The sequence below is a fragment of the Anabrus simplex genome, chromosome 1 (genome assembly GCF_040414725.1).
Source record: "Anabrus simplex isolate iqAnaSimp1 chromosome 1, ASM4041472v1, whole genome shotgun sequence".
Classification (NCBI taxonomy): domain Eukaryota; kingdom Metazoa; phylum Arthropoda; class Insecta; order Orthoptera; family Tettigoniidae; genus Anabrus; species Anabrus simplex.
In genome coordinates, this window is record NC_090265.1 from 274,291,210 (window position 1) to 274,314,912 (window position 23,703).

The window sequence follows — 23,703 nt, forward strand, 5'->3', positions numbered from 1 at the left end:
ATATCAGTAGGAAGGAAGGTATAATAGCTCTTATTTTCATATGGTCTTTGAGAAGATACAGGGCCAGTGTATGTAGAAATTTCCTTCTGAACAGCTTTTTCTGGTTTATTTTCCAACAGTAACACTTGGGCATTTATTCCAGCAATGTCCAGAATTTAAAAAAAAAAGTAAGATGCCTTTGGGTTATTCTTGAGACCGTATAAAAACTGCACATTTGGTGTACGGTGTCTGCTCCTTTTGTGGCTTAATCAAGAATCATCTTCAGTTTCTCTGTGCCATTGTCAATATCGGGTCGATCATGCCTTGTAGAAAGGTTTAAGGAGACCTTTGTTCTTGGGCACAAAACTGACGAGTGTCATGTCTGTCTGAAATCCGAACGATGATCTCTGAGGTAGCTTCTTATCTGGCAAAAATTCTCATGGAATTCTTTAGAGCTCCAATTGTAGTCGGCTTCTTTTGTAGTAAATTTTTTTACAAGCGGAGCACTGGTTCAGTTATCAGTCATGTTGTTTCTATAGGTGTTCTCTATAGGAAGAATTACTCTCTTCACAATTTCATCAGGGGTGTTGGATACAACATTGGGGCCATTAATTTTCTGTTTACCACGGTACATCTCAAGGTTACTCATATAAAATGCCGTGGAACTCGGTAGGGCATGCAGTTTATTCTGTTCGCATCAAGTTTATTTGGCATATACCAAAAAAACCACATTGGCCTCTGAATGATTGTAACATCTCATCTATGACTGCAAATTCACTGACACTGGACTTATTTTTTTACAGTTTTCAATGAAAGCATCCATAGTTTCATGAGTGGCTACTAGTTTATCTGTTTTTTCCCCTGATGTTCCTGGTGGCTTTGCCATCAAGTTTAATGAGCATAAGAGGAACAGGAACCTTTTGTAGCTGAATTCTGCATGTAGTATTTGAATTCCAGTTCCATCTTGGGCTCATAACTGGAGAACATTAGTGTAGTGAGCTTTATTTGTTCAATTAGATAGCTCCAAATAAATTTTTTGTTTTGGTTGTATCCTGACAGTCTCTCTTTCTCTTGAGTATCTCACCTTCCTTCTCTTAGTTTGCGATGTACATGTTTGTTCATAATACAATTTTCTTCTTCTTCCTCCGCTTTTCCCACATCTGTGGGGTAGTGGGTACGAACTGCGTCACATGTCTAATAGGCCATGTTTTACGGCCTGATACCCTTCCTGATGCCAACTCTGTATGGAGGGATGTAATTACTATTGCATGTTTCTGTGGTGATAGGTAGTGTAGTGTGTTGTCTGAATACGAAGAGGAAAGTGTTGGGACAAACACAAACACCCAGTCCCTGGGCCAGAAGATTAATCAGATGCGATTCAAATCCCTGACCCGGCCGGGAATCGAACCCAGGACCCTCTGAACCAAAGGCCTCAACGCTGACCATTCAGTCAGTGAGTCGGACTCATTCATAATACACTATGGTCAATAATATATCATTTATGATCTTAAGGAAAGCAGACATTTCATACATCACATCGTTTGCACAAGCTTTATTGCCTGATAGCAGTTTGATGATGATTTTACTAGCAGTTTTATGGGTAATTAAAGCTGGTGTCTTCTTCTGCTTGTTCTGACCCTTGCCAGCTTGAAAAGAAAAAAAAAACTTTAATAGTCTTTGCATCAGCTCAGTAGTTGGCTGTTGCCAGTCCCAAGCTTGGGGAAAGGAGGGGTGTTGGGTCATTACTGTAAAATAACAGCCAAAGAACATCTTGAGGCAAACACACTTCACAATCTCATTTTTCTTCATATCATATTTCATTTATCACCTTTCCAGATCACATCTGGAATTGCAAACCCTGACCATGGTCAGACTCTCGATCATTGATCAGACGATCAACCTAATATTTGAAGTCTTCTATTGAAAGAATCCACCGGTTTGGACAGCTATATAATCTTCTAAACGAAGACACCATTCATATACGGTGGGGTGTCTGAGGATTGTGGCGAATCAGAGCGCCCAGAGGCATAATGATCAATCATGCAGATTAATCAAACTAAGAACTAAGAAGTTCAATAAACCAGGAAAGTTTTTGTATTTGGCAACATTAAATATCAGTTTATTGATGAAGGTTAGTAAGTTGAAACATCTAATAGATATTTTGAATCAACATAAAATTGTGATCACAACTCTTCAAGAATTACACCCTGATCAGAACCCAATTGGGAACATGCATCATTTTCAAAAATATTTTTTTTGAAAAGTACACCAGTGAAATAGTACGTAAACGTATTGCATTTTGGTATGTTGCCTTGTTTTCTGCCATTTAAAAAATATTTAATAGTGCCTTTCCGCAAGGCGAGTGAAACGGCCTCTGACGTAAGCGGCGCGCTGTGACGTCACGATCCAGTACCGCATGCAGCTCTACCAGCCGTTGTGCATCAGCCGTTGCTAAAAGCCGATTGTTTATTATTCATGATTGCGAATAACTTCGAAATGACAGAAGAAGGTTCAAAACAGCACAGTCAGACAATCTACCATGTGTAGATGTCATCATTCTTGAAAAATGTGATTTTTGTGGCCGCAGAAATTCGCGGATAACAAGCAAGTTTGTAAGTGGCGTCTTTTATATACGTGCAATGTACTGTAACCCATAGTATTAGGATAACAACGAACCTGGATAGATATCACATCACTTTCAACATTTCCTTCTAAACTGATTCCCCTATTAAAGAATACATTTTCGGGCTTTCAGCATTAGTAAAGTAAGAAATCGGATTTCAGTACTAACATAAACATATAGGTAGCATTATAGTACTAGTCCGCTTCTGTGGTGTAGTGGTTAATGTGTGCCACTCCCGGAGGCCCGGTTTCGATTCCCGGCTCTGCCATGAAAGTTGAAAACAAATAGTACGAGGGCTGGAACGGGGTCTACTCAGCCTCGGGAGGTCAACTGAGTAGAAGGGTTTCGAATCCCACCTCAGCCATCCTCGAAGTGGTTTTTCGTATTTTCCTACTTCTCCTCCAGGCACCTAAGGCCACGGCCGTTTCCTTCCCTCTTCCTTGTCTATCCCTTCCGATCCTCCCATCCTCCAACAAGGCCCCTGTTGAGCATAACAGGTGAGGCCACCTGGGCGAGGTAATGGCCCTCCTCACCAGTTTCATCACCATACTCAAAGTCTCACGTTCCAGGACACTGCCCTTGAAGTGGTAGAGGTGAAATCCCTCGCTGAGTCCGAGAGAAAACCAACCCTGAAGGATAAACTGATTAAGAAAGAAAGAAAGAAGGAAAGAAAGAAAGATCATAGTACTATAGGGCTATAATCTATCAATCCCCAAAAAATATATATTTATGGTTGCGACAACTGGCCTACCCACTTCCGGGCCCCATGAAAGAGAATTAAATATCTTTGTGGAGGGAAAAAGTTAAACATGATAAAGATAAATATGAATTCATCTAGTTTTCACAAGTCGGGCTGAGTGGTTCAGACTGTTGGGGTGCTGGCCTTCTGACCCCAACTTGGCAGGTTCGATCCTGGTTCAGTCCGGTGGTAGTTGAAGGTGCTCAAATACGTCAGCCTCGTGTCGGTAGATTTACTGGCACGTAAAAGAACTCCTGCAGGACTAAATTCCTGCACACCGGCGTCTCCGAAAATCGTAGAAGTAGTTAGCGGGGCGTGAAGCCAATAACATTAATTACATTTGGCTTTTAACAAGCTGAGCATATCAGGAAAGAAAAGTGTCCTGGTGACATTTTAGTCGCTCAATACAGGAATGTCTTTGGGTGCTGTGACTTTTACTTTTTTTTTCTGTTTGCTTTACGTCACACCGTCACATATAGGTCTTATGGCGACGATGGGACAGGAAAGGCCTAGGAATGGGAACAAAGCGGCCGTGGCCTTAGGTACAGCCTCATTATTTGCCTGGTGTGAAAATAGGAAACCACGGAAAACCATCTTCAGGGCTGCCGGCAGTGGGGTTCAAAACCCACTATCTCCCGGATGCGAGCTCACAGCTGCGCGCTCCTAACCGCACGGCCAACTCGCGCGGTATTTTTACCCTTCGGTTTATTGACTTAGCTTGTATAACCTAAAACTAAGTTGGATAATATTTTAAACACCTACATCACTATTTTCACCTGTGTGCAATTATGTTATTTATTTCATTAATATTATGATAATTATTATAATTGAGCATTGTTAACTTATAAGACCCCAACAGACAAGCATTGGTTTTGTGTAGAGTTATACATTTATTAAATTCACGTTGTTTCCTTTCATGATGTACACGCCTATTCTTTGTTACATTATAGAGTATTTAGATATAGCCTAAATTTCTTTACCAATTAAGCTCTTCAATAAAGACATACATAACTGTCCCATGCCAAGATAGAATTAGAGCTGTCAAAATGGTTCATAACCCCTTTGATTTATTATCTTGACATGGATCACCCAAAACATAGGTTAGATTTGGAGAATACTTTAATAAGCAGCATTATTCAATGCACTGTTTATTACTTTCATATTCCAAGATGTAATTGAAGCATTTAAATAAAGCATCATACATTAAAATTTAAAGTTTTACCACTAGAACAGCTGACATGGAAAAGTGATTTGAAAATTCAAACAAATTCATCTTACGTTAAAATCTTCAAAAAAATAAACTGTAGACTTTTCCGATATATCACCAGCATTTCTCCGGCTCGCCAAAATCCATTTCTCCCTAGTTTTAGCGTCTTTGGAACATTTATAAACAATTTGTTTATGCGATGTGCTCTACACCATTTATAAGTTTTCTGCCTCACTGTCTGCGCAGGATTCATTTTAAGTCTAAAATATACCACTCAGATTATTATCCAATGTATAGACCTCGAATTTAACCATACGTAAAGTAGAAATACGCGAAGTGTATCCTGCTTCTCGCAGCACACTATGTGTTATTTCGTCTGCTAATTCAGTCAACCTGTACGATGACGTCAGACCAATGAGATCGCGTACTTGCGTGACGTGACATTTTCGTAGACTTTTATCATGTTTGGAGTTATTATTTGTACATTCTGATCACATTTTTGAATTCTGCATGAAATTTTGAATCAGATTAGCATATTTTTAATTAAAACCCCGGATCATGCATGTTCCCTATTGAATCAAGAGGGTATAGTCTCTATAAAGGACCTCCAGGTGAAAGAGTCATAAAAAATGTTCCTCAATTTGGAGCTGGTTTCTTTATACACAACAGAATTCTAGATTCCTTTATTGATTTTTCCTCAAATTCATCAAGAGTAGCATTATTAACGATTAAAGTGGAAAACAAGATCTATACATTGATAAATGTTCATTCTCCCACAAATGAAAAGAACAAACTTGACAAAGAGCGAACAGATCAATTTTGGGATGAACTTGACCAATTGATAAAGAATATACCTGATACTAACATTAAAATTCTTCTTGGAGATTTTAATGCAATGATTGGACATGAGAGAAAATTTTGTGCTTTTTTGTTTTGTTTTGTTTTGTTTTGTTTTGTTTTGTTTTGTCTAAATACTCTGTAGGCATCAGGGTTGTTATCAGAACTCATTGAGTGATACCAAATTATATTCTCTGGGTGTGAAGAAGGTAAATGGATTGGACTAGTGTGGTTTTTTTTTTTCTTTTCAGAATTCAATATAACACCACTAAGGGAATGCCTAATAATATTATATTTATATACCATATAAATATAAATGATTATTTAATAAATAAAGAGGAGGGAAATGTGATATACAGCATACAATGACAACTCAAAATCATTAATCTTCACATCCATTACTATTGTCATCATTGTCTGTTTAATAGTCACAACTGGTTGTAGGTGCATCCACTGATGCAGCTGTGCCAAAGAGGCTTGAGTAGTACTTTTTGCTTGCAGGATTTGCGAGGTATTCGGCATGTTTTAATATGTCCTTAGCCTTAGCAAGTTTCATTGCAGGAGGGGATGGGAAATCTCCTGGTAAGTTGATTGTGTCAGGAGTTTTGAACTTTGGAACTGTGATGTGACGGCTCCAAGGACCATGGTACGTTTGTCGCAGATATACAGCTTTATGTTTGAAGTCACACCGCATAGATCGAACACACTGAAGCCTGAATGCTAGCTTTGCTTTTTTTAAATCCTTGAAATCATGGTGGGTAAATATCTCCAAACCAAATGGAGATGGAAGCATTTGGGCCTTCAGAATCCTTTCATCCCAGTCTTCAGGAAGTTCAGTGATGGTAGTCTTCCTGCGTTGAGCAGAAAAAAGTGAAGAGTCCTGGTTGTTTGGTAGGTGGCTATGACCACGAACAGGGAAAAAGTATGTAACCCTTTAAAAAAAATTGAGAATGTGCACTACACAGAAGAGGAAGTAAACCATTGTTTCATTTTTGTTTTGCCCAGGACAGCTGTCACTTATTAAAACCAGCTCATCCGTTAACTCGGAGTGTGGGATGCTATTTATGAAATGTAGCAGCATTGAGATACCCTCATTGGACCATTTGTGTCCATATTAACATGAAACCTTGGAGAACAAGAGTACAACATAGAGGAACGCGGGCAGTTGTAAACAAAAGTGTAGCTTATCAGTGGCTTGAGCAGAGCGCTCTCGCAGCACCTTCCTGAAGCACCACTAACTGGTGGTGTTCTTGCTAGCAACAGTCCAGACTTGTGGGGGTTCTGCCGAATCGCCATATGTTTAGAGGCTAATACAGTATGGCTTGAGGTGGTTTTGACAGAATCGGTCGTGTAATCACGTGCGTAATGCTGAACACAAGTTGGCGCCCATAACTCGTTTTTAGACTTTTTTGACTAGTAGGGTTCTTGCCTGCACCCCATCAATTATCTTTTTCACATCTATTTACAAATTAAACACACACATAAACTTAATCACTGCTGTCACAAACAAAACCCATCACAAAGCCACCATTTTTTTAAAATACCAGGCGCTGCACATAGAGATTACAACCGTAACACACAGTTGAAACCCATTCTCTTTGGTTGAAAGAGTTGACTGCTTAAAAGCATGTCACAGCACGTGGTCACAAGTATAACCTTGCTACACCATAACTCGACTAAACAACAACTCGTCGTAACCAATCACTCTCTAACCAATAACTCTTCGTTACCCTCAAGACCACGTCCTTATATATGTGCCTGGCTAGGCTTCCAGAAAGATACATTTTAAAAAAACTACCTTCGTGAAAATTCTAGAGTGCCTAATACATAATGTACAAAATATTCTCAATCGTTCTAGTGCCTTTTACCATTCTGGAAGTTACAGCGTGTTGCACAATTATGGATTACAAGTGATATATACAGGCAAGAATGAACTATGTACAGGTTCTTACATTGATGGAACTGATATAAATGTCTATGTACAGCACATGTTTCATGACATAACCTCACGCACAATACGATCATTCGATCATGTAAATAATAATACTAATACTAAATGGAAGTACATCACTTCATGGCCATACGTACAAGTAATAATAATCATAAAATAATAATAATAATAATAATTCAAGCTCGATATTTGCATTAGTTACCCATGGGTGAGAGAATATTGTTTTCAAGTTATATCTGTTTATCACACTTGCGTCAAGCTTTCAATCAAAATAAAACAAGATACTGTTATAGGACATTTAAACAATACCAAAAAATTATACTCCCCCTACTCGTCTGATGAAAGATAAGAACGGAAAGGTTTCCCATAATGATTGACATTGCAATAATTTTGGCTGAATACTTCAAAACATTACTTAACCCGTTTGGTGGGTAATGCGGCGAGATCTGCAGCTACAAAGCGCTTGCTTGGCGGGGAACGTGGATATATCCGCCATTCAATTTTTTTTCTCAGTTGCCTGCCTGCGGAGGTTTTTTTTCTCAGTTGCCTGCCTGCGGAGTTTTATTTCTTTTTCAGCAGCGTATTCTGGATGAGTCTGCCCTCTGATGTGAATTTGTTCAACTATGTTCTTCCAATACCAATGTGTCATCCACGAGTTGCATCATAAAGAACGCAACTTATGTCCAGGCAAGAACTACCTAAAGCCCAGTAGCCTCACGCTGAAGCTTTTGCTCATCGCCTAATCGTCCCTTGGATGCAATAATATTGCTGTAGTAGGGATTTCTAGAGATTATGATACTGAACAGACCTCTCTGATGACATTAAAGTACTGTGATCTTATTTATTATCCCCATTCTTGTGTTCTTCCCTCACGACTGGAGTGTGTGTTTACCGCAAGTTACACATTTATTATACGCATCCGTAATACAGGCACAGTTCATTATTTCCATCCAAACTGCAGAGACCAGCTTTCTATTCGATCCTCTTTCTTAATTTTTTCCGCTAAAATATCTAAAAAGAATTGCCGGCCTCCCACCATTAGAGGAAAATAATTTACAGGCCATGATAAACGAAATATTGGAATTTAGTGGGGAGAATAGTGATCATAGTGAAGTAAGTTCTGCCGAAACGGAATTCGTAAGTGACAGGAACTTAGGCCTACCTGGAATGTAAGTTCTGCAGGCTTGAATGTACAGGGTTCGGACCCAGCTGATGCAAATGTTCATCAGTCGCGAAAGAGACAACATGTGTTCGATTCCAGTTCAAGTAGCGATCGTGACAGTGGTGATAATGATTACGATCCAACCAGTGCTAGTTCTTCGTCAGCTTATACTAAAAATGGACAAAGAAGATCCCGCATTGATCCAAAATTCCATCGCGATGTAAAGGGAGAGTTTTTAGGCAAAACAAAACTGAGCAAAATATTTTAATTATTTTTTATGACAAGATATGCCAGAACATAGCTGAACAGACAAAAGATGCCCAGCAGGAAATTGCACATAAAACCCAGTTTAGTAAGATGAAACGAAGGAGTCGAGATCAAGACTGCGTCCGAAAAAATAGACAAAATATAGCTTCATACGGCCGTACTGTTGCCGCAGGGGATTGTACAGAAACCTAAATTAGGACACTATATTTCTCGCAATAAATTGTTTACTACGCCTATTTTCTATGAGCTGATGACACAGAAGAGATTTTTTTCTCATCGGGCTGCATGGCTCGGACAGTTGAGGTGCTGGCCAGCTTTCTGAGCCTAACTTGGCAGGTTCGATTCTGGCTCACCGGTGGTATTTGAAGGTGCTCAAATACGTAAGCCTCTTGTCAGTAGATTTACTGGCATGCAAAAGAACTCCCGCAGGAATACATTTCAGCACCTCAGTTTTTCTGAAATCTAGTTAATGGGATGTAAAGCCAGAAATAATATTATTATTATTATTATTATTATTATTATTTATTAGTTTTTCCTCCACAGCTTTTTACATATTTCTGACAATGAGGTGAATAATGGACAAATTCTTCCCAAAATATACAAGATAAATCCAGTATTTTACCACCTGTTAGCAAAATTTTTGGAATCTTATACCCCTGATGGCAAAGTGTCAGTTGATGAGAACCATCCTTACATACCAAGAAAAGAATCTTGTTTCAGCATGGAATCATACAAATTATGGGTAGCCGAGACAGTTTATATAACATGATGTGTCACAAGCTCTACACAGCCTTGCATATTTTCCTTTCGACTTTTAATTACAAGAAGCTAGAACCACGTCTACCAGCTAATTATAAATATAGCTACGTTTTCTGACGAGCACCTGTCCTCGCTCCTAAGTGCTTCCAGAAGTTTGTCGTATTATCTTTTCATTAAAATTAACAACAACTTTGGATTTAAATTTAACTACCACTAAGAGTGACTTTTATCCCAAATATTGAGCTTTTATAAGCTCCTTACGCCATCTCCTGAATAAGGCACCTTATTTACCAAATTTTATTTCAATGCAGCAATTTTCGTATTCTTTTTGAACTTTTAACTAACTACTTGTTACCATATATAAAAAACAAGACATTCGTAAAGATCTACAATAAGGATTGATCATAAGACTTTGTTATAAAAGTACTTATAACTACTATATTCTACTTGCTAGTCATTTTATACACATTTGTATCTAAAACAGTATCCTCTTATTTACCTATAAGAACAATCAGGATCCTGATCTATCTTTCTTTCAGGTATGAGATTTTTAGGCTGATAATGCCCTCATTATGGGAGAAACCTGTCCCTATACCTAATATGTTAAGAACTATTCCTTAAATTTAAATTAAAAACTCTTATGTATTGAACAGGTGGAATTTATAATCTAATATTATTATTTGACTTTAAGTGGTATGTTCTGAGCTGTCGGTGGAGTGATGGCGTGGGAGGACATCAGTAGACGAATAAGTTTGAGTGGTGTCTTTAAAAGTTGGAAAGATCACAATATGAAGATAAAGTTGGAATTCAAGAGGACAAATTGGGGCAAATATTCTTTTAGAGGAAGGGGAGTTAGGTATTGGAATAACTTACCAAGGGAGATGTTCAATAAATTTCCAATTTCTTTGCAATCATTTAAGAAAAAGCTAGGAAAACAACAGATAGGGAATCTGCCACCTGGGTGACCGCACTAAATGCAGAACGGTAGTGACTGATTAGAAGTTTTCATTCCAGCGGATTGCTTTCTCGATCATAAATATAACCACAAATGACTAATTTTTGACTAATAATTCTTTGTTAATCAGATTTCCCAATGACAGGAGACATCCAGTGAGGAAATGGTAATAGAAGAAGAAGACGAATTATCGGTTCTTACACTACCATGGTTTATTCAGACAACAATGGATTTTATACAACTACTTTTATAATTGGCAAGTGTTCACTTCACATCTTTAGCTTCTTTCAGTCGGTTTTGCCGAGATTACCTATTAAATGTATAACCAGCTTGTGTGAATGCCAGTATGAATGGAAGAATGAGTGACTTTAGGTTTTTAATTTAATTTTATTATTTCTTTATTCTGTTTTCCGAAGTTCATTTTAGATATTATGTAGTTAAGTGTAACAGAGGGCCACGAGCCTTAACTTGGCCACAAATGAAGGCATGAAATAAATAAATACAGATAACTCTGTTTTATACTGCTCTTACCTACCATACCTTCAAAAAGTGAAACAGAACAATATTACAAATACTGTAATGTTTTTGGAAATAACATTTTTAGGGGGGAAAAAAGGATATTGTTAAAATTTGTTTAGGAAGAATGGATTAGGAATGAAAGCTAATAGAAAAAAATGGCTATAATGAAAATGAGGAAACACGCTCAACCCGCATTCTGAAAGAACAGGGACTTTCCTGTTGGGGTTACCATACCTTAGCAATGATATCTGTTTTAATGTACCAGGAACATGTCCTTGTTCCTGCTTGGGAAAGTACTTGCTAGAAGACTGCTATCTAGGGATTTCTTGAGCTTTAGCAGAAGCACAGACTTGGCCTCCATGAATATCTCGATCAAAAAACCAGCAATTCACCCTCACCGTTTATCTGGGCTTGGGACTGGCGTCTATTAGGATTGGATTACCCACCACTAGCTAGGTTAAACCTTAACGTTGATGTATCCAAAAAGATGCACACAAAATGCTGTCAGTTGGTACATTTATTTATTTCACCTTAACTTCACATAAACATACACATAACCTAATCACTGCTATCGCAAACAAAATACACATCAACAAACCGCCAGCTTTAACAAATGCCTATCACTGAATACATGCTACATGGAGATCACAACCTTAAAACAATTGACTGCTTACAGGCATGTCATAAAACGTGGTCACAAGTATACTCCTGTTAAACCATAACTCCAGCTAAGTAATCACTCGTCTCTACCATCAAGACCACGTCTTTATATGTGTCTGACCAGGCTTCTAGAAAGATACATTTTCTCGTAAATTCTAGAGTGCGTAAGGCCCAGATATAATGTATAGAATATTCTATAGAGTTCTCGTTACAAGTGCCATTCTTAATGTTACATTGTTTCACAATTCTGTAGTGGATTACAAATCATTAATACAGGTAATAATAAATTATATACAGGTTCTTACATTAACTAAACTCATAGATATCTATAACGTTCTACGTTGCGATTTTATTTGACGTAAATAAATATCACTCGAGAACACGTTCACTTCCTTGTATAAATTACTTTATTTACACTGTACATCACAATGCACAATTATACACAGTAGCAAATGACACTATACAACGCTCAATAGCGGAGTACCCTGAAGTCCATTCTGACAAGTATAGATATCAACAGCACTGACGCGCGCACTATTACATACTCTCTCTTGAATTCACCGCCTCACTCACTTGAGTCCAATACTCAGACTCCACCTCGGAGCCCTACCGTCACTCCCAGTCTATCACTTGCCTGAGTCCCAAGAACTAAGAACTGCGAACTCAGAAAGAACTGACTTCACTGACCGACAGTTCGATATTTATACTACTCGATCAACCATCTAGAATGATCGACTTCTGGAAGAGTTCGTACAACACCCTAATGAAACACACTCGAAACATCAATCGACCAGCTAGTCGAATGGGTACTCGAACTTTCCTTCAGTATTTACAAACGTACATGGAAATATCTACAAAATTCTTAATGTCTCTACATGTATCTGGATAATAAAACCTTACAGTAAGTTTCCAAAACCCTTCATATATACCAAATTATAGTACAATAAGTCTAACTTACGAACATTATGGAATTTTCTACCACTTTCGACTATCTAGATTTTAAGGTTAAACAATACGTATTTGAGGTTATTCAATTTTATACTACATATTTACAGAGAAACCATATACTAGTCATGTTTAACACTTAATAAAAGATAATATAGCATTAAATAAACTATAATTAAAATATATTAAACATACTAATTGAAGGTTTTACACCAATTACGATGTCGTACCTACGACAATTATCCCCCCTAAAACTTTCAGTATCTATCCTGTACGTTCCTTACTCTAGGTCTTAAATTATATCTAGGTATCCTTATATCTATTTCATCATCTCTCTTAGTCCTCACTATTTAATTACACTTAGACTACCTCAGTCACATTGTCTTCTCGTTGGCGTTGCTGAAGTCCACATATCGCAGCTAGATAGTTCAATCAATGGGCACCACCTTTCCATGGGGGGATCCGCTGGGTCTGGCTGACGGTGTCCCTGTTCTCCGTAGCAATGATCTGCAGGACCTCGCGTGGCAGTCAACACTCCACTGACTTTCCCCTTGGTCATGCCTTTCATGTTTCACTCAGTGCACTCGCTGTTTCCGCTGGGCCTTGAACTACGGACTCCACCGAGGCTCGTACTTCGTTGTCCGACTTGATTTGGTCATTTATTCCTTGAGACTGGGCCTCGAGTTTTTCATACTGGGCCTTGATTTTACCCTCGAGTTTTTCAGACTTGGCCTGAATCAACACAGTTAGTTGTGCGAACATACTGCATACCCAGTCGTTGGTTTCTTCCTCCGAGGTGACTTCGAAGTCGAAACTGTCTGGGTCCTCTCCATTGTCTATCAAATCCTGGCGCAGCATCTCTAGTAAGTTCGCTTTTCTTCCAGCTGTCGGTAAACCTCGGGATGTCTGTGCTTTCTGTAACATCACCAAGCTCATTTGGTCGATCTTCATTGCTGAGTCTTGAATTATCCTGTCGAGTCCTGTCACGGTCGCCAATTTATCATTCTACGTTGCGATTTTATTTGACGTAAATGAATATCACACGAGAACACGTTCACTTCCTTGTATAAATTACTTTATTTACACTGTACGTCACAACACACAATTATACACATTAGCAAATGACACTATATACAACACTCAATAGTGGAGTACCCTGAAGTCTATTCTGGCAAGTACAGATATAAACAACACTGACGCGCGCACTTTAACACACTCTCTCTTGAATTCACCGCCTCACTCACTTGAGTCCAATACTCGGACTCCACCTCGGAGCCCAACGGTCGCTCCCAGTCCATCACTTGCCTGAGTCCCAAGAACTAAGAACTGCGAACTTAGAACTGACTTCACTGACTGACAGCTCGATATTTATACTACTCGATCAACCATCTAGAATGATCGACTTCTGGAAGAGTTCTTACAACACTCTAATGAAACACACTCCAAACATTGATCGACCAGCTAGTCGAATGGGTACTTGAACTTTCCTTCAGTATTTACAAACGTACATGGAAATATCTACAACATTCATAATGTCTCTACATGTATCTGGATAATAAAACCTTACAGTAAGTTTCCAGAACCCTTCATATATACCAAATTATAGTCCAATAAGTCTAACTTATGAACATTATGGAATTTTCTACCGCTTTCGACTATCTAGATTTTAAGGTTAAACAATATGTATTTGAGGTTATACATTTTTATACTACATATTTACAGAGAAGCCATATACTAGTCATGTTTAACACTTAATAAAAGATAATTTAGCATTAAATAAACTATAATTAAAATATATTAAACATACTAATTGAAGGTTTTACACTAATTACGATGTCGTGCCTACGACTTCTGTATAACTTTCAACAAATGTTTCATGACATAACCTCACAAATAATGCGAACGGAAACTAATAATGATACTAATAAGTGGATGTACATCACAAGTAAAAATAATCATAATGATCCAAGCTTAATATTTGCATTATTTACTGTAACCGTGCGTATGTACGATCCCCGAATTTTTAGGTTAGGAAATTTTCGTATATAGTTTGTAATGTTAAAATCATGTAATTTTGTTTATTGAGAATGTAAAAACGTAATATTATACGAAGAATGTGTAGTTAGGGAATATTGCATTTGTGCATCATTATATTTTGTCTAAATTTCCGTTTGGGTAAGAGTCTGTAAATATGGCCTAGCCGTAGGATTGTGCAACCGGGAAAACTGCGACTATATCAGGAAGGACGGTTGAAGTCAGTTGAATGTGTTGCAACAAAGTGGCTTGGAAACGCGGGGTACGGCAGGTAGTATAGGCTGAAGAATTGGAGTGGATCAGTGTGGATATACGCGAGTGGACGTTCAATGTCACATCAGACACTCAATAGCCAATACAAGGGCTTTATTTTAAGCGAGGTTGGGTTGACTGAGTGACGCGTCAAGAAGTGCCGAGTATCCAGTTACAGTTGGAGAAACGTGCGGCACCACACTAACCTGTGCAGCACTCGAGAAGGATTCGAGACGTCGATGAAGTGTGTAAATAAGGTTAGGGATGCTCTTCGTAAAGAAGGTTGCATCCGTACGTAGAGAAAGTCGTCGTACTTTTCTCTACCAGAATACGATTTTTGTTCTGTAACAGTAGTGAGTGTAGTGGGACTCTTACCTGGAGGTATGTTAAGAAATGTATATCTCGTCAAGTAATGATTTGGTTGTTGTTAGTGGTGTGTATATTTGCCTTTGTAAACGACAAACGAGTAGGTCTCATCAAGTAATGATTTGGTTGTTAGTGGTGTGTATATTTGCCTTTGTAAACGACAAACGAGTAGGTCTCGTGAAGTAATGATTAATGTTGGTCGTAGTTGTTTGTACGTTGCCTTTGTGGACGGCAATCAGGAGGGGGTCTCTTTAAGTGATGATTATTGTGGTATTTATTATATTTTTGTTTATTATTTTGGGAGTAAAGTCCTGGTATCAAACTTGCAGTAAATCTTTTTATCAGTAGAGTGAGGATGAACCTGGCATGCTACCTACATCTAATTTCAGGGGTAAACAGGTAAGGTTATAAAGTAAGTCTGGAGCTTCGTCAGCCCGGTGACCGTCGCCTTTGGAGAGGGAGTTACTCTTTGCTCTACATAGTTATATATTCCTGTAATTGTTTTACAGGTGGCGCCCATTGTCTTGGTATTTATACTTATTTCACTCACCGTTAATTCATTTCATATTTTCTAAATTGCAAATGGTTACATTACCCATGGGTGAGAGAATATTATTTTCAGTTTATCACACATGGGTCAACATCAATAATCATCATCATCATGAATTATGTGCAGTTGTTTTAATTCAACCATTTCAGTCCCTTTCTGCTTTCTGTCCTCATTTTATATGACTAATGTTTACTTCATGATGATTCTTTTTGTTTTGTTATATTTTAGGAACTGTGGCATGGATCCAGTTTCATTGTGTAACACGCCTCAGGATCGCCTTACACTAAGTGCAGAACTTCGAAATGTTATTCATGAACGGAATATTCTCACTACAAGAACCAGGTTGAAAGGTATAATGCTGAAATTTTCAACGTTATATGTAATCTGAACGGATTTGGCATTTCAGTGAATTGTAATTGTATTAGATTCTGTTGTACCATCATTTTAATTTCCTCTTGTCCAGCGCGTGCTAGGTCGGGGTGTTGATGGCACTTCTCCAACATTGCCTCTCATTCACTACTCCTCTTCAGTAATTGTATTCAAGTCCAGTCTACTTTTTCTTATACTGTTCTTGACAGAGTCCAAACATCTTGCTCTGGGCCTCTCTCTTGCCCTATTTCTTTCTATCTTACAAGGATAGGACAGGTCAATAGGCTATTGTTTCCAAAGAAAATGAGTTCAAATGTCATGACGCAGGATACACTTTGGACAAAGTGATGGTGGTAGAAGACTAAACAGCAAAGAAATTTTACTTAAACATGTCAAGTCTGCAACCTAATAATTTCCAATAAATTGATGAATCCCCGATCCCAATGCAACACCGATATACTTGGAGAGTTACATCGCAGTCAACGGGAGTGGTGGCCTAGTGGTCACCGTTCTTGTCTGCGAACCTCGAAGACGTGAGTTCAAGTCTCGTCACAGCTATATTTCTTGTACAAAATAAGTTAATGTTTGATGAGACTCGAAGTCACATTGTCAAGGTTCATAGATAAGTACGGTGATCACTCGGCCACCGCTCCGTTTGACTGTGGTGTAACTGTCTAAGTATATATGCGATGCATTGAAATTGGGGATTTCATAAATTTTTCAGAAATTATTAAGTTGCGGATCTTGAGATTTTTAAGTAAAATGTGTTCACTTTATAGTGTTCTATCACCTCCACTTAGTCCGAAGCGGATCCTGCGTCATGACTTTGGTCCTCAATTTTTTCGAAAACGAAAGCGTATTGACCTAAACGCTTATAAACGAGCTACTGTTTAGTGACCCCCAACAGGTACACTGAAGCTCGTTGAAATCGGTGTCTGGCCTCTCCTTGTTAGCCTCAAACACTTGTTTTGGTATCCTTCTTTCCTTCTTTCCTCCTTCCTCATAACCTGTCCAAATCATCTCAAGATCTTCTTCTCCATCCTATCACTCAGTTTTTCTAATCCTCTTTTCTGACCTCAACACTGCTTACTCTCTCCCCTTGTCTTCCCTGCTATAGGCCTACTCCTCAGGAACTTCATCTCATTCGCCTGAATTTTACCCTCATTTCTTGCTATCAGAGTCCAAGTCTCTGATGCATATGTTAATGTAGAGTTATGGTACATCTTGTACATTATCTCTTTACATTTCATAGGAACTTCTTTGTTCCACACCAGGTTCCTTACATTCTGGTAGAATGATCTCCTTATCCAACTTCCATCTCCCATTATTTCACTTCCCAAATATTTGAAGTAGTATACTACCTCAAGGTTTTGTCCTATAATACTAAAAATTCCTTCTCTTTCTCATCTTGTCATCACCATTGTTTTGCTCTTCTCCACACTGATTTTCATACCATATTTCTCAATATTGTCATTTAAAGCCTCTAGTTGGATTTGCACTTCTGTACTGTTGAGTACCCAGATCACTATGTCATATGCAAACAACAATATTTTCATATCGCCTCCATACCTTGCCTTTGTTTCCTTCAGAACTTCATCCATAACAATTATAAACCTAAGTGAAGACAGCCAATCTGTTCTCCCCACTAGAGTCTGGACACAAGTGGAACAATTCTTATATAGTACATTGCTTTCACTAGTTCCCTTGATTGCCTTCCACATCCTTTTTTTTTTTTTTTTTTTTCTTTCTTCAGGGTTTCCCACACCTTTTCTCTATTAACACTATTGTATGCCTTCTCTAGATCAAGGAATACCATCATCACCAGATCTTTTCCATATTCACACTGTTTTTCCATCAGTAACACCGGCCTGTGGAATTCTTTTTTTCTCCGGCGAAAGGATGAAGAGGTGATTTACCCTTAATGATGTGCTGATTTCAAATATGTAAATCATTTTTGCCTATCGCATACAATTTTTTTTGCTATTTGAAATCCAATTTTGACATATTATTGTAATTTTGATGGAAAACACCATAATAGCGAATACGTGTAATTTGAGTGGGACACGATCAAATTGCAATGAATGTACAAAAGATTAACATGTTCATTGTTAGAATGTATGAATCTCACTACAAGAACACTACTGTTTGCTGCACTTTGATGTGAATGAACGCTGTGTTGATTTGCGTTTGTGTTCCTCAGTAGTGTTATCTCTCTCTAGACACCAACAGTAAAATGACATTGTGGAGACGTCCCATCGCCCCTGATACCTTCTTCCATTTCTTTTAGATCCTGAAGGAACTGCTCACCACGTTCCTCACTGAATACCGGTACTCCTAAATTTGCAGGAAAATAATCCAGATGACTGCAGGAAATGTAATTTTAAGCTCATGCGGCAACCAAATTCCTGGAAATTGTACAGCATGGTTTCCACAATCTGTTGGTAGTTAACCTCTTCAACATTTCCCAGGAATTTGCTACAAACATCCTTGAATGATTCCCATGCCTGAAGCTGTGTTTTGTTTATCATCGAACTGAATTTTGGGTCCTTCATAAGCTTCCGAATTTGGGGGCCGTCGAAAACACCTACCTTAATTTGGCATCAGGCAGTCCTGGAAATTTCTGACAGAGGTACCGAAAGCAGGGACTGTCTCTATCCAAACTCTTCACGTACTGCTTCATAATTTCCAATTTAATATGTAAAGGGAACAATAACACACTTTGAGGATCAATGAATGGACGATTTACAATTTTTTTTTCTCTAGACATGAACTGTTTCCTCTTGGGCACTCAGACACTGACCCGTCCCGAGAGTCCCACTCACACAGAAAACACGGGAACTTTGTATATCCTACTTGCTGCCCTAATATGATACCGCACACTTTTAAATTACAGCACAGTAATCATCTGTGTTCATTGTAGTTCCGTTTCTGCAACACCGTAGATAAATTGTGATAGTTTTCATAAAGAGATGTTGAATGGGTGACTGGCACTGAAGCAAGTTTCTTTCCATTGTACAGAAGAACACCTTTGAGACTTTTTACTGGTATCAGTAAAATAGATGCCAGTCCTTTGCTTGGTAAATGCACGGTCTTTATTTAGGCTTGGCAGGAACTTTCTCGCTCAACCTTGGCCGCCAATGACAGTCCGCTACTGGCCGCTGGCGCGCAAGGTTTCCGGCACTTCTGCAGTTGCTGAGAGCTGAGCTCCGAGGTAGTAGGGTGTTCAATGAAGCTACTGCGTACTGGATGTCGTATTGTATAGTGTTTTATTGTGATTGTCTACAGTGCTGTAATGTATGTGAAATATTAGTTACGTGAACGTGTATATCTGCACAATACTTACATTAAGTGCAGGAAATAGTGCGCTAGGACATGACAAAAGTTTCGAGCGAAATTTCCAGGGAGACCCGTTCCTATCTGAAATGAGGTGGGATAGGAATGTACGCGAGTTTGAATTGAGTGAATTAGGATAAGTACAAGGTTTAGGTAGGATAGCACGAGGAATGTAGTGGACTGTAGGTATAGGACACGAGGTAGGTAGCCGGTTCATATCACTGGATTTCTGTGGAATTATTAACAAGATATATTTACACACTTAAATACACTATGCAAGAACACTCGCTACACATGTTTAACTTCACATAAACTCCGAATGTGCTAGTTACATTGACTACTATGTCATCGTCCTCACTACGCGACAGCCTGTCCGTATCTTCTTCATCACACACTCTCCCCCAGTCTCCTCCCAGGAAGTGGCAGGTAGTCTACCGCATCCTGGTGGCAATACAAATAGCACTGTCCATCTGACCTCTGGCGAGGGCTTGTTAAATTAGAGTGGAAGCAAACAGGTAAATTTGAGTCTGGTTAACAAACACTATCAATCGGGCAATTAAACAACTGGCCAAGAGATTCAAACATACAGGTTCAGTAAACAATAAAGATAGACGTAAAGGTCATTATCTCCTTACTGAAACGTGTTTCGTACGAAGATCATAAGTAAAAATCTGTGGCCCCCTCGTAGCCCAGGTTTAACGACATATGATTTTTATTTGTGGGGAATGTTAAAAAATGTAGTTTATGGGAACAACCCTCACACACTAGATGAGTTAAAGATAATATAAGAGCTGCAATTGCATCCATCAGTGCTGAAGAACTTGGTAGAGTAACCGAAAACTTCATTAGGAGATGCCGATTATGTTCGGCAGCGCATGGGGAACATTTTCAGCATAAACTGTAAACATGGTGAGTAAAATACATAATGATTTTGAGCGCCGTGTTCTGCTGTACATACGCACGCGCGGTAGTTGGCAACTGAACCATCACTGGTGGCCAAGGTTGAGCGAGAAAGTTCCTGCTAAGCATAAATAAAGACCCTGTAGTTCCAATACAGCGAGTCAAGCCAGGGTATCACAGCAAAACACAAGTTCGTCTTCGTGAACAAAAAACTGCCAGAATTTTTCCTCCCGATTTCTATAACAGTATGTAGTTGTCCCAGGAAGTAAAAAAATTTCTCTTTTAATCTTGATCCAAAATCACTCTTTTTCTTTAGTGAGGCCTAGGCCACGCACCAAATCATTTAAGTCACACTGATTATAAAGACGAGTTTTATTCTCAACATCCGGTACAAAGGTATCATCACCATCCTCCGCACTTGAAGATGACGAAGACACACTCTCTGTTAACTGTATTGGTGGTTTTGAGACAGTAATATCGGGTCCATGTGGTACGGTGGTTATGGCAGATGGTAGGCAGGGATACCCAATGTGCTTTTGTTTTTCGTATTGAACCTGGACACTTTACATACACAAAAATAACATTCGTCAAAATGATTTCTTTGTTCCCGCCAAGCCATTGGGATTCCGAATGGCATTGATGGCAGCAACCTATTGTACCATTGCCGCAGATTTTCGACGCACTTTTTACACTCGATATGGGGTGCAAAAATCTTGTCTTGATCACCTAACTTCATGTTCAAATATGCCAAGTACAGGCTTTTTATAAATGACGTAATATTTCGCTTCTGGCCTTGTATACTGGCTATATATATATATATATATAACAGAAGGAGTAGGGATTGTTAACACATTTTCGCTTCCAAACATCACTGCCGCTTGCCCTTTTAACACAAACTACTGTAACTCACTTATTCACTCAATCGTCTTCAGGTGCACGTTGTAACTTGTAGACAAAGGTGTGACACACACATTCTCAGATGCTCCTCTCAGACTACGGAGAAACGTGATTTTGACATTTTGACCTTATCTGACATTGCGCATGCGCTAACTGCAACTGGTCTAATTGTTCTTCTGGTGTTCGTGTATGATTACCTTTCCTCTTCTTCGTTTTGCCTCATGACTGAGACGTCGTGACTATCATAATATTCAGCCCTCTAGCCGATGAACCATACTCCGCCATTCTTCCCTATCTAAAGCTTTCAATGTGATTGCTCTGAGAGAACACTGTAGGGGGCCGTTCACCATGTCAATCCATCGCGTTGGTACTCGTCCTCGTCTGGATCCCTGGACTTTGCCCTCAACAATCAGCTTTTGAAGACTACCATCTCGGCGCATTATATGTCCAAAGTAGCGTACAATCCGCTGAGAGACCTTACCCCTCCAAAACAGAGCACATACAATATTTTCTCTCAGGCATGTCCATTACCTGCATTCCATACATTCAATGCAAACCTCATTTACAACAACAAAGCTCCATTATCATGAACATGAGATGGACTTGTGACGAATCTGTACGTGATACGAAACAACTGGTATTATTTTTTTACATAAGGACACAAAATACAATTACTTTTGCCAGAAAATCTTTACAGGTCGATGTAATCTCATGGTAAATATATGGCCTATCATTGACCTTCCCTGTCGAAATCCATACTGTTCTAAATTTCTTTCCGCCCTTCCTCTCATCCTCCTTTCTATTATCCTCTCCAATATTTTGGTTACATGTGCCAACAGTGTAATTCCTTGATAATTGTCACATACCTTCCTGTCACTTTTCTTAAATACTGGTATTATTACACCTTTACACCAATCATCAGGTATTTGCTTTTTCCTCACTATGAAACTTAACAGCCTATATAACGAATGTAGATCAACCTCCAACACCAGTATTAATTGGAGTTGATCCACTGCTTCCTCCCAACTCTCCGACGTCATTTTACAGAATTTTCACTTCACTGGGCGACAGTACCCATGTGGCCACATAGCACAACCATGGACTTACAGCAGCTTTCATTTACACCATCAGTTTCTCATATCCATATCTACTGTTATATAAGAGCAAACTTTTTTAATGTTGTATTTTTGTTTGTAAGGATTATGTTTTTGAAGAGGAGATACACAGTAAATGATATACAATTTTTATTCATAAAGATTGTTTTTGGACTATATCATTGGTTAAAGGGTATGATTGTTTATTATTCATAGGGCTTGTTCTACCACCTGTAACTGCTTATAATACTCGCCATATGCTTGGGCGACATTTGTAACTTTTTACAAACGGTTATATGTATTTGCCCCATTGTTGAGCGGTATTTGAACTTAACTACTATAATGATTGATAAATGTATACGAATTTGCTAAGGTACACATACAATTATTCCCCCCCTCCTTTACTATAAGATAAACATACTGGAACAAAACAAAACATGAAGTTGTAATTGGGCACTACTGTAATATAATTACAGAAATGAATAATCAAATTTGTAGAGCATGAATGATCCCTTTCTCTCAAGGCGAGGATTATTTGCTGTCACGAATCCAATTTGCTTCTGTAGCTTACCTGACACTAGTTAACTCCCTGAAATTAAATCTAGGTAGCATGCCACTAAAAATACTATTATTAGCTTAACTACGAATTTAATATCAATGAATACTCCTAGAAATTTACAAATTCCCCATTTATGCATATATTACAACATTTTCTCCCATAAACTTCCATCACTGTCTCATGAAAATAATCACCATATAAACAAACACTTTACACACCAGTAAATAATACATATATTACAACATTTCCTCCTAGCAACTTCCATCAATATCTTTAGAAAACGACAACCACATTTACAAAAATCATAGACACAAATAAAATCACATATTTAAAAATTGAAATATTTACTGTACATAGCTTGGTTTATATTCTTTATTGCCCTTACAGACCCTATTTTAAAACACTTAAACTCCAATTTATGAGGATTAGGTACCACCACCTGCCTCAATGTATATTAACACTAATTCGCTTAGTGTGACTCCTAGCCTCAAATTGTCACATGTATTCTTCCCTCTTATGTCCACGATCCTGTAGTTCACCACCAGTATTAATTGGATTTGATCCGCTGCTTCCTCGCTACTCTCAGATGTCGTATTACAGAATTTTCACTTCACTGTGGCCACATAGCACAACCATAGACTTAGCTTTCATTTACGCCATGAACTTCTCATATCCATATAAGCGTTTCAGGATTATCACCTTGGAATAACATCTTTCGATTCAGGGTACCTCAGAACAATTTCACC

At 38.5% G+C, this 23,703-nt stretch overlaps 1 protein-coding gene across 2 annotated transcripts in view; it reads left to right on the top strand.

Annotated features, from left to right (window-relative positions):
* LOC136886855 (rho guanine nucleotide exchange factor 39) overlaps positions 1 to 23,703 on the top strand; it is a 393,358-nt gene that overhangs the window by 24,248 nt on the left and 345,407 nt on the right. For both annotated transcript variants that reach the window (XM_067159719.2, XM_067159708.2), the window contains exon 2: positions 16,034 to 16,155. In XM_067159719.2, coding sequence (XP_067015820.2) covers positions 16,044 to 16,155 — 112 coding nt within the window. In that variant the 5' untranslated portion in view covers positions 16,034 to 16,043. The remainder of the gene's footprint in view (positions 1 to 16,033; positions 16,156 to 23,703) is intronic.